Source organism: Rhinichthys klamathensis, unplaced genomic scaffold, assembly GCF_029890125.1.
Source record: "Rhinichthys klamathensis goyatoka isolate OS25496 unplaced genomic scaffold, OSU_Roscu_1.1 h1tg000430l_1, whole genome shotgun sequence".
Taxonomy (NCBI): domain Eukaryota; kingdom Metazoa; phylum Chordata; class Actinopteri; order Cypriniformes; family Leuciscidae; genus Rhinichthys; species Rhinichthys klamathensis.
The window spans coordinates 1254108-1272350 of record NW_026606926.1 but is presented as its reverse complement, the minus strand read 5'-3'; the positions used below and the strand labels follow the sequence as shown (position 1 = coordinate 1272350).

At 38.8% G+C, this 18243-nt stretch overlaps 1 protein-coding gene across 1 annotated transcript in view; it reads right to left on the bottom strand.

The window, feature by feature from the left end:
* plxna4 (plexin A4) overlaps window positions 1–18243 on the bottom strand; it is a 213231-nt gene that overhangs the window by 68336 nt on the left and 126652 nt on the right. Inside the window, exon 5 of the mRNA XM_056235791.1 lies at window positions 9073–9173. Within this exon, the coding sequence (XP_056091766.1) occupies window positions 9073–9173 (101 nt within the window). The remainder of the gene's footprint in view (window positions 1–9072; window positions 9174–18243) is intronic.

Sequence of the window (18243 nt, the reverse complement as noted above, 5' to 3'; positions counted from 1 at the left end):
AATCCACTTTTTGTTTTCATGGAAGAAGGTCAGTAATGCAGTTTGTAAAGACAATGTTTGATACATAATGACAGAATTCTCATTTTTTGTTTAACTTTCCTATTTTCTGTCTTTTCAATCACTGCCTCTGGACTCTCTCACTTTCTCTCCCAGGTGTGTCTGTCTCCATGTCTAGTTCACGCTCTGTCACACCAGGACAGGCTACCCCTCTTGCTGTCTTCTACGCCCTCTCCCCCCTTTTCATTCTCTCCCTCTCTGTCTCCTGCTCTTTCTCTGGTGACAGCAAGGTGACAGTGAGGGATAGGTTGAGTCGTGTAGGACTGCCTGCTTTCCGAGAGATCTCATGACAGCAGCGAGGGTGTCTGTAGTTCTGTCCTGATGCTTCCGTCACTTTTGGAGCATGTTCCTTTCCCTCAGCCAGCCGCAAACTCCTCCCAGGCTCTTCAGGAACTCAACGCCAGGGGCGACAGAGCCGGTCCTGCTCCCCTGGGGAGACACCATTCTTCACTGGGCACAGAGGGGGCTGTGCGTGTTTTGGGTCCAAAACAACCCAGGACTGACTTGACACTTTCAATTCTTTCAATACACGGCTAGGTGGAATGCACTAAGGATACATTGCACCTGCTGATAGTACCATTGGATGTGCTGTCTACATCACTTTAGAAATGCCACATGCAAAAGTGCTGTAACTACTTAGTATGAAAAAAAACATCTCTTATGTTTCAGGTCAATTAGACCCACAACACATTTTGAGTCAGAAATACTGGTTAACCTAAAGTTAGAACAGGGGTGCCCAATCCTGTTCCTGGAGATCTACCTTCCTGCAAAGTTCAGCTCCAACCCTGATCAAACACAACTGAACCAGCTAATTAAGCTCTTCAGGAGCACTTGATAATTACAGACAGGTGTGGAGGATCAGGGCTGGATCTGAACTCCGTATAGGCAGATCTCCAGGAACAGGATTGGGCTCTCCAGTCCTAGAATGTTTTTCTTGAAATTGTGCGACTACTTCTCATTTAGGGTCATGAACATGTCTGCAAATCTTCAACATTCTGAGGTAATGTGGAATGTGGGTACGGAATTTCTATTACAATTGTGATCTCATTTTGACCCACAAATTTCATGATAGTCTCATATATGTATCAGATATATGCAGAGGTGGAAAGTAACGAATTACATTTACTCGCGTTACGTAATTGAGTAGTTTTTTTGTGTACTTCTACTTTTTTAAGTAGTTTTTAAAATCTGTACTTTTACTTTTACTTAAGTATGTTTTCTTTGAAGTATTGTACTTCGCTACATTTGAAATCGTATCCGTTACTGAGTAAAAAAAAGAAAAAGAAAAAAAAAAACACACTCCGGAAACTACTGCATTGATTGATGGGCGGGAGAACAAACGCGCAAAAAAAGGTGACGCAGACACAGCTGAAGCTGAAACCGAAGCGCCAAGCGAATTATGGCCAGTATGAAAATTAGAAGTGGCTGCAAAAGGAGGATATAGGACACCATCCCTCCTGCAGATAAAGGTATGTCCCGATGTACGTGATGCAGAGGGAACCCCGGAATCTAGTCATGAAATTGAAATTTACATAACGCAGATGTCATGTAAAACACGCAAAATAATGGATGGATGAATACATGGAAAGTAGAACTGTGCAATAAATCCAATCGCGACATGCTCTGTGAATATTTAAGCTTAGCACAAAAATACTGCATGTAAATATATAACCCTATTTGTTCTGCTGAGCTGCGCCGCTTTGTCTACTACATACTCAAGTACGCGTGACATTCAGAGTCTCACAAACAATTTGAGGATATGAATACATGAACATTTCCAGAGCTGCTCTGAGAGAACGCCTAATGAGCATTTTCATAATTTTATTTGAGACAAACCATTGTCAAATACACTTTGAAACACTTTTTTTTTACACTTTTGGTCTTCACTACAACCCGTCAAAATAAAAGTTTGGTTTTACTAGGAGAAAGTAGGACAGAAATATATTACTATTATAGGCATACAATAGAACGTAGCCTACTTCTCTAAATAATAATAATAACAACAATAATAATACATTTTATTTAAACATTATTTAAAGGAATATATTTTTTGTCCATGGTTGAATTTAGTAAATCTGTTTTTGCAGCGCTTCCCCAAAAAATAAAAGGACACAATTTTAAATTTACATTTGATTACAACCGTTTTTGATAATATATTTGGATTAAATCATAAAAAGAAACATTCATTTTCTGAACAAAATACATTTCATAGGACAATATTTTTTTAAACATTTTAATAAATTATTAATGTTAAAAATAAGTTGTTAATCTAATTCATTATCAATTATCAAATTTAATTGATTAGACATGTTTTATTGAAATTTTAATAAACAAAACAAACAAATGGTTTCAAGTTTGTTATAATAATTTGTTCAACCAAAAAAAAAATCCTGTTTTCATTAAAGGGGCACTTCACCTCTGGGAAGATGAATGTGTATTTAAAATGGGTCATTTATGTAGAAGAAATGTGAAATTATTTTTGAATTTGGAGCTTTCTAGACTGAGAAAAGCCAGAAAATGTATTTTTGGCTTATGTGGATGAAAGACAACAACTCCCAGAATGCAATTGCTTCGCTGCCCTAGGAGGCCACGCCTACCGGTAACAGAGCGCAGTAGTTAAAAAACAAGCCTAGGCTAGTGAGTCTCCGTGATGAGTCTGCCCGGGTTTTTCGAGATCGCCCATAATGTCCAGGATTCGGCTTTTGCGTTCTACAGTCGCCATTCATCATGTTTACTGTGGCGAGTAGGACGAGTGAGGGCCGCGGGAGAACGGCGCGAGTCATGTTTACATGGCGAGCAGGACGACGCTAGGGCCGCGGGAGAACGGCGCGAGGCCAGTGGCGTGATTACCGATGAGCGACACCTGTGAGATGCAAATGACCCTTTAATTGAATCCTGAAGTGACCCTTTAATTAAACTGTCATTTTAACTGATGATAATAATAATAATAATACACATAATTTAATAATACAGTTTATTTATTTAATAATTGATTAATACTGTAAACCGTGATATTTTCTGAGACGTTATCGTACTGTGAAAATCTCATACCATTACAAGCCTACACGGGAGAGTCCCCCACCCCCGCTGTTAAAAAAGTTACTCAGTAACTTTTACTCGGAGTAAATTTTAAATGAGCTACTTTTTACTTTTACTTGAGTAGATTTTTAGACCAATACTTTTACTTGTACTTAAGTAAAATTTAATTGAAGTAGTAGTACTTTTACTTGAGTAGAATATTTTATTACTCTTTCCACCTCTGGATATATGTCTCATAATAATACTATTAATAAATTAGTCAGTTTTTCAGCTACCCTCTGGAGGTATTTACATTTATGCATTTAGCAGAAGCTTTTATTTGAAGCAATGTATGCTGCCTTGAATGCGTAAATATTTATTAGTTAATGCATGTCAATTTTGCTGAGCATTAAACCCATGATCTTGCCGTTGTTAGTGCCATAGTCTAACATAATTATACCGAGATTTGTACAAATTTACAACATAATACAAGGGTTGAAACAACAGTAAAAGATAAGCTCAAAGATAAACTGACATCTTTCAGGAAAAAGACATCATTCCTAAAGAGTTTCAGCATCACGCCAGAGTTAAAGAATTTCACCACACCATCCTTTCCTGTGACAGACTTCTGCACAGACAATAACACTGTCCTTGGAAAGACAATGATAGCTTCTTCTCTCATCTCACATTAGAACAGAAAGCTGGGGAAGGTCCTGCTGACACTGGGGGTAGGCTATTCTAGTGGCATAAACAAAGCCTTAGCATTAAACAAACACACACACACAGTACAGTGGATCAAAGAGAACTGCTTTAAAACATCTCCCTGTGCAGCCACACAAACACAAGTTCTGGACGAGAAGGTAAAGCATTTCACAACGGTCCCTGGCTATATGCATATGAGTTCAGATGTCAGGGAGAATCAACACTGACCAATTACATACCAAAATTGACAGAACAGTCACCTGTGGATGCCATCTGTAAAGTTTGTCTCGGAAGGACACATGGTCATTACAGTTTTAAACAATTATCCCGTCTCTCATAAAGCCACAGTAACAGGCTGTCAAAGATACTGTTGGATAGACATATTGATATTCTTCATATGCCCCAAAATAATATCCATCTCATACCAATCCTAATAAAGATACATAAAGATATTATAATGGAGTGTAAATTTGCATCTTTGTCAATCAGCTGCAATCTCTGCCTGTCAGCCTTCTTCGGAAAGAGAGTCAGAAATATGACAGCCTTATTTTCTCTGTCTTAATTATGATTTACAGCCTATCCGTCTCCGCGCCATTCCAAACCATCACAATCGCTGCTCATTTACACCCCGTGCAAAATGACTGCCTGCGAAACATTCTGGCAATGTTTCCAAGACATTTGTAAAGCAGTCAGGGGAGTTATTCATTGCAGCCCTCGGGAACTAGTGTGATCGTCAAGGATGGATGTAATGTTGTTAAATTGTGGTGAACACATTTTCCACTCAGTCTGGAATTATACAATTAAATGAATACTATAGGCTTTAGATAGACAGAATGTAAATGTCCTTTATTCACAACATATGCTGATTATAACAGCACTTTTTCTTTTGAAATAAACTGAACGTTTATTTTTACTTTTTTCACTAATTTATTTATAGTATAAACAAAATCAATATGTATGCATAGTGTACAAATGCACAAATTTAGTTTGGGATATTTATATATATATATATATATATATATATATATATATATATACACACACATTTGAATTGTCTTTTCTCAACTAAAAAACCCCACTTCTTAAACACAAACAAATCATCCTTTTCAAGTCTAAGGGGCAGAGAGGGATCAGATGGATGAAAATGAAAGCTTAACAAGTAAACAAGCCGCTTCATAAATTACACATCTGGACATTTAAACTTCAGGAGCACCCTCCCCCTCTCCCAGAGTTATTGATTTTTGCCTCTCTGGTCCTGTTTTCCAAGACTAACAGACTCTTCTGGAGATCTTTTGGGTAAACAGGAGTCTGGAGCGGGCGGCTTTGCTCCTGTGTTGACAGCGAGAGGGGAGGTTATCTGAAGGTTGATTGGGAACAACAAACTTGCAGAGAGGCTCTTAAACTAAGCAGCAACTCACAGATGTCTTTCTGCTCTCTCATGCTATTCAATCAGACAGTCTCAAAGCTTTATATTTTAAAGGTGTTGTTGTTGCCTCAGGTTTGTCTAACACCTCTTACATTTAAATGAAAGATGCAATGAGGCTTCAGCAAAGGCGTGTGAGTCAATTAGTTGGAACCCTTTTGTTTAAACTTTCAAGAAATAGTTTACACTGTTCACTAAGACCAGTAAAAGGTCTGTAGAAAAAATAAACTCAAAGGTCTGAGGGGTTGCATGGTGATTCAGTCTACAAACTGAAGGTCAGAGCCAAGCATCCTGAAATTGAGTTAATACATTGTTAATTTAGTGTCACACAATCTCCCCAAGTGGTTTTACACGCACACACACCCTATCAAATGGACCCCCTGACCCTTAACCCCTCTGCTCCATTTTCTCCATGATCAATAGTAGTGTGGGTCGAACAAATAAGCCCAGCCATCCATCCATTCCTTCAGAGCGTTGTTTTCCTTCTCTCTCTGGTGATTGTGTGGAACTCTGTTGACTTTTGCATCTCTCTGGAGGACAGGAGTGATCCGTCTCATCACAGAGTTCAGCTCTCCAGCAGTCTAGATTACTAGATTTATGCTCTGCTGGCCAACATATTGACTTCACTTAACACAAAACAGCCCTCCGTTGCCTTGTGCCATTAGACTATTTTATACAATTTGATGTGTTAGAACAGTCATGAGAGATTCAGACAGGAAAGAGAGCTAACGACTTCCTTGTGGGATTTGAACAAACCTCTAACCCTAGTGTTAAACTGATGCCCCAGTGGTTTTGCTACAGACATGTATGATACCTCAAATCTCCTGTTTCTAAGCAAACTTACTTGAATTTGGTGCTTGACGACTATTTATATTAGATTGTAGTTTTTCTTCTTCTTTTGCTTCATTTGACGTGGCAAAGCCACACAAAAACTTTTAAGAGTGTTTTTCTTCCCATAAAAAGCCAGATATTGCTCTACATTTTGCTCTCTTGAAACCCATGGGTAACTATTGTAACTGGGGATTTTCTCCATAGAGGAAGAGTAATTGTATGAGTTAGCAGAGACAGAGCTACAGTCTACTAAGATGAGCAAAATTAGCCAATTATTAAATAATAATTTAAAACATGTTTCACTTATTTTCCAGTTCTGTGCATGAATTTTAAACATCAAACAACTCACAAAAGTGCTTAAATTATCAAGAGGAAGAACCAGTGTTATTTTAGTATAATTTATATGCTACTATTGTTGTATTTATTAATAGTTTGAATTAGCTTTTATTTTTAGATTTTTTTTTTTTTCATTTTAGTTTAACCTTTAGTAATTTCAGACAGACAAGATATATAGACAGGAAGACAGTCCTGGATTGCCATCCATCTGTAATGTGTGTGCATGCTCTCAAACTAAAATGGTTGACAGTGCAGTCCATCTGATCTCTGCACTTTTCCATTGATCCGTTTACGAAGACTTTCATCTCTCATTAAATAAGACCACAGTACAGTCACTATGACAGAGAATCTCTTTATGGCATATCAGTGCTGCTTTAACCATCTTTACCAATGAAAAACAGGTAGATTACAGCAGACAAATACAGGGAGTGCTGACAAGAGTCAAGCCTGGCGTGAGAGAGCCTTCACTGGGCAGGACTCATGTTACAGGGACCCTGGTTAAGTATGCAGGGGAGGAGAGGATGGGAAAGGTAAACTCCAGGGCAATCAATCAGCCGGGGACCCAGGGAGGCCAGGTCGGATTGCCTGACTCCATCAGAGAGCGGTGCTGTTCACTTTCTCTGGGCATAAGGCCATGAGAAAAGAGGTGAAAGAGAGAGAGGACAGAGTGCTATAAGAAAGTAATGAAAAACACAGAAGAGGCGAATGGGATAGTGATGCATAATGTGAAAAATGCAGTGAAAGACAAAGAAGTCCAAAATAAGTAGTAACACAGCCCTGAATGGAACCGAGGGCTTGCCTCTGCAGATGCAGGCATACATGTTGTGTTGCCAACCAACATAAAGACCTCCTGCGAGAGCTGGCCCTTCTATCACCTGAGGCTAAACAACAAACTGCTGCTGTTTTTATTAGCATTGTGTCCCGTGTACACTTGACACTGTTTCTGCTGCCAGAGGACAGAGAGAAATGATAGAGTGAGGGAGAGAAAGAGCCAGCTCTCTCTCACTGCACAGTTTTCAGTCACAAATGACCTCTTTCCTTCATGGACAATCATAGCCGGTTGATCAGCCTATAGCTACGGTATATACACAACGTGATCTGAAACTCTTAAGCCATTGCCAAAGTGTTCTTTGGACACTGTAATGGACATACAATTTCTCCATGATGTCTTTAAAAAAAAAACAATTCAACAAGAATAATGATAAATTCCAAAAATATACAATATACTCCATTTCCTTCAACACTGCATACCTGCATTCATTCCACCTATTGGTTACCAGTCTTATATAAATGTATATAAAACACATAAATGATGCATTTAAAAAATAATGATACTAATTGCTAAATAAATAGCTAAACAAATGGCTATATAAATAAATGGCTAATAAAAAATAATAATAATATGATTTAAATACAATGAACAAATTACTAAATAAAATGCAAACAGCTAGAAAATGCTAATAAATACATTAAAATCATTTATATAAAAACAATTGAAGTGATTAATTAAAATTATTTAAACAAATGGCTAAATTGCTAAAAAATGATAAATAAATAAATAAATAAATAAATAAATAAATAAATAAAGCGCTAACATGTTCACTACAAAAATTACAAAGTGGCTTAATTCACCTGTATTCATTCTATGAACATCAGCTGGATCAGGAAGTGCTTTAGAGCTGGTGTTCAGCAGCAAAGCTCAAGACTGAAACTATGAAACGTCTCGGGAGGAAATGATACATGCACAGGCCATTTGACCACTGGTCTCACTGTCCAGCACAAATGCAGCTCTCACTTTTACAAAAGCAAGAGGGAGCAAGTGAGGATGAGAGCGAGAGGGTGAGAGACAGATAAGTGTGAGATTTTAAGCATGCGCGACCTTGGGAAGCCATGTGGCAAACGCCATGCCCATGGCCCCTGTCGAGTCTAGTGCACTCAAAAGCCCTGAGAGAGACAGAGAGCAATAGGTCCAGAATCTCTACATATCTCTTTACTTCCCCTCACTCTCTACACTTAAGAGGGTAACGTTGCTCTTGGTCTGAAACACTGCAAATGTCCACCAGACCTTCTCTGGCCCTGTCGCTCCTTAGTGGCACGGGCGATGTGATGTTTTAAGACCTAGACATTGTTGAATATGGAGCTGAGTGAAAGATTGAGATAGCCATGCCACACACAAACTACCCGCACAAACACACTCCCCTCTGGGGTCCTCAAAAGAGGACAAGAATCCAATTTTCAATTTACAGTGGAGTGGGAAATGTGGTCATCCCTTGAGAGCCTGAAGCATCCATCACCCTCACGTTGTACACAGTGGGTGGAAAGGTGGGCTATCTATGAGTATGTATTTTTACGTGTATTCATGTGTGTGCACGTGTCTGAGATCCATTAGTGGGAAATGTGTGATTGGTGGTAAAAAAAAAAAAGAAGCTGTTTCCAAACTCTAATGCCACACAATTACTTGAATGTGACTTACTTGACTTATTCTAAATGAGAACATATGTAGCACATGTTTTTTTTTAAAGTAATTAATATTAAATTAAAATAATTATCAAAAGATTATCAATAAGTATCAAAACCTTAAATCTTGTCCTATTTAATTGCTTTAACCAACATATAGTACACATACTCCCTTTCTATAATCCCCAGGGAGTTTGTCTGCATTTAGGTGTGCAGGACAGAGTGTTTTGCAGGAGGGTTGTACTCACATGCTATGGAGGACACACCAGCCACAGTGAGGATCTCCAGAACCCAGACACTCGTTGCAGGACGAATACTGCTCGCAGGCCTCCACTGGGACATGGGTCAGCTGGAGACAGACAAAGAGAGGTTAGGTTAGGTGTGGAGTGAGACTTTGATTCATTTATGGCTCTCTTAAGTTGTTCACACTGACTACAACATTAAAGGTGGACTCAACTCAACTTTCTCATCGCAAAGGTTCATATTGTCAAATCTCATTGAAAACGAACACCTTCTGGTCACCTTATGAAATGTGTGGATGTAATAACCTTTCCCAGGGTTTTACTTCATGTTCATTAGAAAAATATATCTGCTGAGCTTTAAAAAAAAAAAAAAAAAAAAAAAATATATATATATATATATATATATATATATATATATATATATATATATATATATATATATATATATATATATATATATATATATATATATTATATACACACAGGTGAAACTCGAAAAAATGTTATATCCTGCAAAAGTTAATTTATTTCAGTAATTCAACTTACCAGGTGAAACTAATATATTATATAGACTCATTACATGCGAAGTGAGATATTTCAAGCCTTTATTTGTTATAATTTTAATGATTATGGCTTGCAGCTTATGAAAACCTGAATTACTGAAATAAATGAACTTTTGCACAATATTCAAATTTTTCGAGTTTCACATATATATTTTTCATCATAAAACTGATAACAGCTTAAACTTTAATGCAAACTGAAAGCATAAAGAAAAAACCCCAAATCATTAGAAGACACATGCAACCATTCGATAAACATGGCGTTTTGTCACACAGCGGGATAAGGATGTGCCAAGAGAGCTCATCCTGGGATGTCAACTCCAGCTAAAGCACCTAACCATTTACAGCCAATTAACACTTGAGAACTGGAGAGGAGCTGTGGCACCGATGGGAAACATACCGAACTGAGTCGAACCGAAGGAGAAATCTGCACTGAAATACACAATACGTAAGAGCAGTGAAGGCGAGGACCCTCTGCCATCTCTGTCTCCATGGCTACGGCCCGGAGCCCTCAGCTTTCTTTTGCTTTGATTGATAACTTGTCACTGGTGGATGACTACTGTCAATCACAGCTTAGATGACAGCTGATAGGTCCAGAGCGGTCAGGCTGGGTGAATGATAGATGACATTACTGGCCTCACCACAGTGGTGTTTTTTTTTTTTTTTTTTAAGAAATTGTCCTTTTGCCCCCATTTCAATCAGGCTTGAGAGTGAGACTGCGTTTTCAGATTGAGAAGATTTGACTCTAACATTTCTAAGAGCCGAGTGACCAGTCGCAGTGAATCATGGCTCATATTTAAGTGTGTCGCTCTTGTTCTGGTGTCAGCGGTTATCCATCAGTGTGTAGCTGCGTCAAACTCTCTCTCTTTCTGGAACATTCTTACAGATATCTCAGCAACATTTACCTGAAATAATTTGGACACATGACACAAATGAGTTCAAAACAATACAGAAATACTAAATCAAGACCGTCATAACGCCTATTTGGGTGGTAACGGTTTTGAGAGGTTCTGTGAGGTCATTTCAGCCTTCACGGGGTGAATTTGTCAATGTTTTTCCAAACTACCCAGGAGAAATTTCCAGACCGAATTATCTACTGCTTTTTTACAGAAAGCACCTGATGTAATTGAATGTTCCAACTGACATCTCAGAGTGTTCAAAGAGAACAAATGATTTTAAAAATCTCTTTTGACCACTGCAAAGTGCCGTGGCCACTCATGAGAATTTGGGTATTTGACACAATGGAAATAAATTACATGAATAAAATTACATGGCCACCCCACCACAGAGATTATGAGCATGGAGGAGAGAGACATTTTTTTTAATCCTATTGGGCACACAGTCAAAATGGGCAATTTTGGAAAAGTGTTTGTTAAACAACAAAACTCCCCTGTGAATTAAAGGGATAGTTCACCTAAAAATAAAAATAAAATGGTGTCAAAAATTACTCACCCACATATTGTTCCAAATGAGACTTTAGTTCATCTTCAAAGTATGTGAATAAAAGTATAAATATTAAATCTGATCATCATATAAAGTGATCGTGTCTCTTCAGAAGACTTGGATTAAACTGCTCGATTCATATGGATTATGTTTACAGTGTCTCTATGACATTTTGGAAGCATCAAATCTTTGGTGGTATGGACTTTCAATGGAGAAACAAAGATCTTTTTTTGGTTTCATTAAAAACATCTTCATTCCAGGTTTGGAACAACATTAGGGTAAATAATTGATGAAAGGATTTTCATTTGTGGGTGAACTATTCCTTTAATTGGTAGACAAAAGCATGAGTTGAATGTAAATAGTTCTCATAATGAAAAATATTTATTTAAAATCATCCCAGTAATTACATCACGTTATGTTCTTTTACAAAAAGAGATTAAACATTAATAAATGCTGTGTTAGCTTTAAACAGTCCTTTTTAGACTCATTTCATTAAAAAAAACAAGATGATGTGAAATCTCACTCAATAGGCTCTGCTGTCTAAAAGCCCATTAGAACTGTATCTAAAGTTGCCCTCTGATGTCTCCATCCCAGAGGCTTTTGCAAGAACATTCTGACTGGGATTTACAGTAAATATCAGAGACTTTTCCAAAATAATGAGAGAAAGAAAGAGAATGCAGTCCTCTGAATGCCTTTATAGGGTAGTTACATTTACAGCTATTAGAGAAAGATAAAGAGCATAAAAGAAAGCAGGGGGTGAAAAAGAGAGACCAGGAGGTTGCGACTGAAAGAGGGCATCCTTTGGAAGAGTGCTCCAGATGGCTCGATCTTGCTGCTGCGTCTGTGGTTCTAAATCCAGGAGAAAAGTCATTTCTCTCTTGACACGCACACACGATGCCTGTCAGCTGGTCTCGGTGCCGCCACAAAGCCCCCCGTCACTCCCCGGCTGCACACCTGAATTTTCCTCCTCCATTTCACAGCTATGAAGAGGTAAATTATCAGGCATTGTGATAGAGCGGCTGCCTTATAGGGGGCCTGAGAGACTGCAGGTTAGGCCTTAGTGAGCAGAGAGGGAGATTGACTCTCATTACATTTAGAAAATGATAAGGGTTTAGGAGCCGCCCGTGAAATTCTCCCCTCTGATACGACGGGTTTCCTTCCTATTTATGAAAGAGCTTGTTGCGCTTGTGGAAATGTCTGTCTCTCGCTCTCTCTCTGTGTGTGTGTGTGTGTGTGTGTGTGAAATCCCAGATTGTGAAGGCAAGAGCTTTCACAAAGCATCAGATCTGTATGCAACGGGCACACATGACTGATATCTCTGAAATTAATAAGAGAGCAACCCACAGATGAAATTTATAATCTCATATGTGAGTATGGATGTGTGTGTGCGTTCATACATACTTCAGTCAGCTAGGTATAAACCCCATCATCACATGTTGTGAACACCAGGCTATTTTTAGGGCAGAAGCAGAGCCATCTGTCCGCACACCTCTCTTTTAATAATAATACTTGATGATATGAGATTTTTACATTTTCTGAAGAATAGTGTCTGCATGTGCAAAACCTACCACCACAGTGCCTATGTGTTTGTCAGGACATTGCAATGTGTTGCTAAGGTGTTCTGTGTGGTTTGTAGGATGTTGCTTAGGTTTATTCTGGATCATTATTGGCCTAAATCAAAACCCCACCCCCAAGTCTCTATTATATTCACATCTCTAGATATTGATCAAATCCCTAAACTTAAGGGTAAAGTGTGTCATTTTTGAGCCACTAATATCGTCAACAGAATTGCAAAAATAACGACTGCTTTCAAACGGGTTTTCGAACACACAACTTCAATTGGTTAAAGTATTTTAGCATAGACAAAATCTGCATTTCATTAAGTGAGCATGCAACATTTTTGATCGCCCTCTTATTTCCATATTTTTTTTGTTCTGTCTCAACTTCATAATCCAACAGGTTCTCAATTCCAACTAGTCACATATTGACGCTTGGTCAGGACCCCTCACCATCCCTTTTTAACAAACAGGGTACCCCTTTAGCATCATTTTTCGATGCGTGTGAGAAGGTGTTGCAATATCACTGTGCAAAAGCCAAAAATAACTAAATTAATTTTGTATTTCAACAATGGTTATCATCATCATCATCATTATTATTAATAATAATACATTACTCTTATTTAACAGTTATTTTCATTGAATCAAAAACACTGTTAACCGATTTACAAACAAATGATTCATTTGAGCCAGTCCTATTAATGAATAATGCAAAAAGACTCAAAATCATGTGTTAAATAACAGCCATTAAACTACATACAGTTGTTTGGGCCCTGTTGATAATAAAAAAAAAAAAAAGTTTTTGTAATGTTTTGTAAAGTTCCATTTAAAATGTACTGCATTTGCAAGAATATGTAAACAACATACACTATATATCAATAATAAATATATCCAAATGGATCAGAATCAAATCAATTAAAAATCTAAATCAGAAAAAAATGTAATTCTTCCTAGGTAACACATACTTTAAAGGGATAGTTCGGCCAAAAATGATATTTAAACCATGCATTACTCACCCTCAAGCCGTTCGAGATGCATATGTCAATCTTGTTTCAGACGAACACATTTTCAGTTATTTTAGAAAATGTCTTAGACCCTTCAGTGGATATAATGTGAAGCAATGGGGTCCACCTCCTTTAAGTCCCAAAATGTGCATATATCCTTCACAGAAGTAATCCATCCGGCTCCAGGGGGATAAACGAAGGCCTTATGAGGGTAATCCGTGCGGTTTTGTCGTAAAAATATACATATTTAAAACTTTATAAATGAAAATATCTGACTTCCGGCAACGATCGACGCGCGTTCACGGGTGATGTTTTGCTCTGCTCTCTGCATAGCTCTCTGGCTGCGCGGGCGCGTTCGTTCTACGTCACGACGCTACGTCCTACCTCGTATGCCGACTTCCATCACCCGTGGACGCGCGTCGATCGTTGCCGGAAGTCAGATATTTTCATTTATAAAGTTTTAAATATGTATATTTTTACGACAAAACCGCACGGATTACCCTCATAAGGCCTTCGTTTATCCCCCTGGAGCCGGATGGATTACTTCTGTGAAGGATATATGCACATTTTGGGACTTAAAGGAGGTGGACCCCATTGCTTCACATTATATCCACTGAAGGGTCTAAGATATTTTCTAAAATAACTGAAAATGTGTTCGTCTGAAACAAGATTGACATATGCATCTCGAACGGCTTGAGGGTGAGTAATGCATGGTTTAAATATCATTTTTGGCCGAACTATCCCTTTAATATGCCACACACTTCCTGCAAGATGCAGCGAGTGAGTCTATGAATAGCGCACTCCGCTGGTGTAAAGTGGATGTGCGATCTCGGCCGTAGCTACAGTAATACATGACTGTGAATTCTGCATTTTGTCTCATTGGCCCACAACGGAGCGCACTTTAACACACTCCCCACGGCGACAGACAGAGACGGAGACAACAGGAGGAGGAAGAAGACAAATGTGTCCAGAAAGAGGACTTCCCGCTGCCCTCCCGAGCTGGAAAAGGAGTGGCGCCGACTCCGGAATCTCATTATGTCGTAAATCCGTTAGATTATTAGTCATTTATCTGAGAGCTCTGTAAGAGGATTGAGACCAGCAGATAATGAGGCAAACTGACAAATGACACTGCCCAACAGATTGCAGCCAACAACTAACTGCCTACGGAGGCATCATTTTAAGGCATCATACGTAGGCTCGCTCTAAATGCTTTTAAAAGTGAGTCTGTGTGTGTATGCACATAAATAAAACTATACAAGAGCTTCCACAATAGTTGTGACACTCCACCTAAGTGTTTTCTGCTTGTCTATAGATTGACACGCTGCGTGTCAAATTAAAAGCAGACTCCTCATCACCTGTTTTGTTATAGCCTACCTGGTCATCAAGCCTACTTTAATTACCCGACTAACCTAATCAAACAAAGTCCTCTTCCATTTCTTTCACCCTATATGAAATCCATCGGTAAATCCCACAGACCTGACTGACTGGCAGAGTTCCTCAGTCATCGAGGAGCGGAGCTGTGGTTTATTATGGAGTCTAATCCACTGGGCTCATCTGTAGCTCAACGTTCCTCTGCTGGTATTAACAAACTTCCTCTATCTCACTGAGAGCCATTTCTTGCAGTTCTTTTGTACATCCATGAAAGTTCGAGGCAGACTGATGCTGAGCAAACATGAAAGGTGACAGAATATTTCAAAACCTAGTGAGCTGACTATCTACATAGCATTTATGTTCAAGGTATGTTTAAACAATCAAACCGAACGTTTGAACTCACCTAAAACAGCTATGTTGGACACCAGATATGAGAAACAGCATTTATACAAGACAATGTACATTTAGTTGTGCTTCAGTTTTAGCTTCAGTAACCATCTTACAGAAAACTTTCTTCAATTGTATATTTTCATTGAGTGTTAGGATTATAGTTAGGGATGGAAAATGTCATCTCAAAATAAAAAACAATGGAATTCTCCACTATGATCAAAAGCAAACATGTGCGAGTGTGTGAGACAGTCGCCCTTATCAGCGGCATAATGTTGTGTTTTCAAGAACGGATGAGTCACAGAATCAACAGGCTTTAGGGAAGAAGTGACATTTGTTGTCATGTGACAGAACAATATCTGACATACAACACACTAAGCTCGACCCAGCCAATTACCTGCTGATCAAACATTAGCTGAGCTTCAGCCAATCACAAAGAAGCTATATTAATAAAATAATTTCAAGCATGCCAAACACAAAAACTGCAGCTAACACTAACACAACTACACACTTATATTTAAATGAAATCTTCCCTCCGACACACTGACACAGACCACATGTAAAGACACAAGGCATACGTATCCCTCTCTTTCTGTATTTGCCCATTTTTGGATGTTTAACCACCAGTGAAGCAGAAGACAGATGACAACATCTCATCATAACTGATTTATTAAATGAATCCATCAATGTCCATCTTAAATGAATCTCACTAGTAACGCACACACACAGCCTGGCTGACGAGAAATTTCATTGTGATTTGGGCATCAGAGGGGGTCATGAAAAGTGCATACGTGTATAGAGTGCTTGTCAGTGGAAGATGAACGCTGGTAATATGAGTTGCCATGTTCTCCTCTCTTATAGTAACAAACACAGCAGCACTGAGCTGTTGCCAACTTAATCACAATGTATCATTAACGTGCCTAAAGTGTCAACTATTTACACAAACATTTTGAAAAAAATACATCTCAATCCATTTGCAGGTTGCATACACTGACAGACACTGCATTTATATTTACATCATTGTGAGAACCTCCTACTGTCGTGTATCGTTCATAAAGCAATTGCTCCGATGTTGGATCGCTTTGTGTTTATACTGTTCTGGAAGTCAAGTGGTCTGCTATAATATAAAGTCAAATCAAAACTTTATTTTTAAATGAAGCACCTTTAAATGAAGCTGATTACTAGACTAACCATAACCCTTCTGACAGTACACTATTCAGTCCCACAAGGTGGGTCCCCACAAAGCTACACTTCTTTCTATATTGCTGGAGACATTTGGTCGAAATCTGACATTCATCCATCCCCAGAACCGCAGCGGGTGCTCAGGTCTGGTAGCTGGTCATAGTCATGGTTAAACAGGCTGTGCCCTTCCATGCCCTGGGGGCTTCGCAGACGGAAAATACAATTATGTGCGCTGTGAACCCAGCCACTCTGTGTGCTAACTGGATTTACATTCAGGCCTTGATACTCCACTCCCGGCCATCACACAAACATATCAGAGCTGATTCTGTCCAGACGACATCATTAGGCCTACAGGCACCAAAACCAAGAACCACATCACTAAACGCACTATAGAAAACAGATCAGAGTAGCCACACACACACACACACACACACACAAATCCCTCTCACCTTTTATTGCTCTTTCCTCTAAACAGGGATAATCTTTTATTGTGTTTAAAAGTTGGTGATTTTTATTATATTATAATATATTTATATATTATATTATTATAATCTTTTATTGTGTTTAAAGGTGAAGTTGGTGATTTTTGTGCTATTTGCTAAAAAATAACTGTTTTCTGAACACTCCTCATTTTCCATCGGTCAGCCTAACTCCAAAAGACAGTTTAGCTACACATACTTGTTGCATGTGTTATTCTACAATATGTATTTGCTTGCAACCTGACATTTGTGTGTCCATTTAAAACTCCCTTTATCACAATCAGCATTTCAGGAAAACTGCCTTTGTTCTCAATGACTAAAATTCCCCGAAAGTTTGCCAAAAGCATCCAGACATCCTGAGTACTTCTATTCACTCAAACACAATGGGCTGCAGTCTAAGTAGGCCACTGCAATAACACAACGAAACGTTCTCAAGATCCGTATGTCACAACGGGGGATTGGCAGAGAACGTTGCATATGGGACCGCCGTTAAATGGCAGCTCGTAATTGAAATTAAAGGTCGTCTTTATTAAACCTGTTCTGATGAGGTGGCAGATGCCTTATCCCACCTATGAATGCCCAGAGCTGATCTGCAACGCAAGAGTTTGACTTTGAGCTGTTTGGCTGGTGCGAGACACACTTAAATTATTAACACTTACACTACCTGCAGTTTCAACTTGCCCTACATGAATTATGAATATCCTGCAAGCATGAGAGTGTAGAGAAGCCACTGTCTCCAGCCTGCTTTGTGACATAGCTGTTATAAAAAACACACAGAGACAAAAAATCTATATAATTTCCCTGAAAAAAGGGAAAACGAACATCAATTCTTCAGATTTAAATGAAGCCATTGAAGCAACAATTGTCTTAAATTGCGGACAGAGCGTTCTAGGGCAGGACAAAGCCCAGACGTACGTGCTCACCTCCGACGGGTTTTGCACAAAAGACCGATCCGAAACTCCGGTGTAAAATGACAGTAAACTGCAAGAGAGAGGAACACAACTTCCATTTGGATGGTACTTAGACAACAAAAGGCTTTAATGTGCCAAGACCAGTAATTTGTGTAACTCCATTGAGCTCTGAACCTCACTGTCATTCGTTTAATGCAGTAGGAACTATAGCTGAGGCTTCTGTCATTAGCGCACACAGCTGTCCCTCTGACCACACACACACGTCTGACGCTGACATTGTCTAA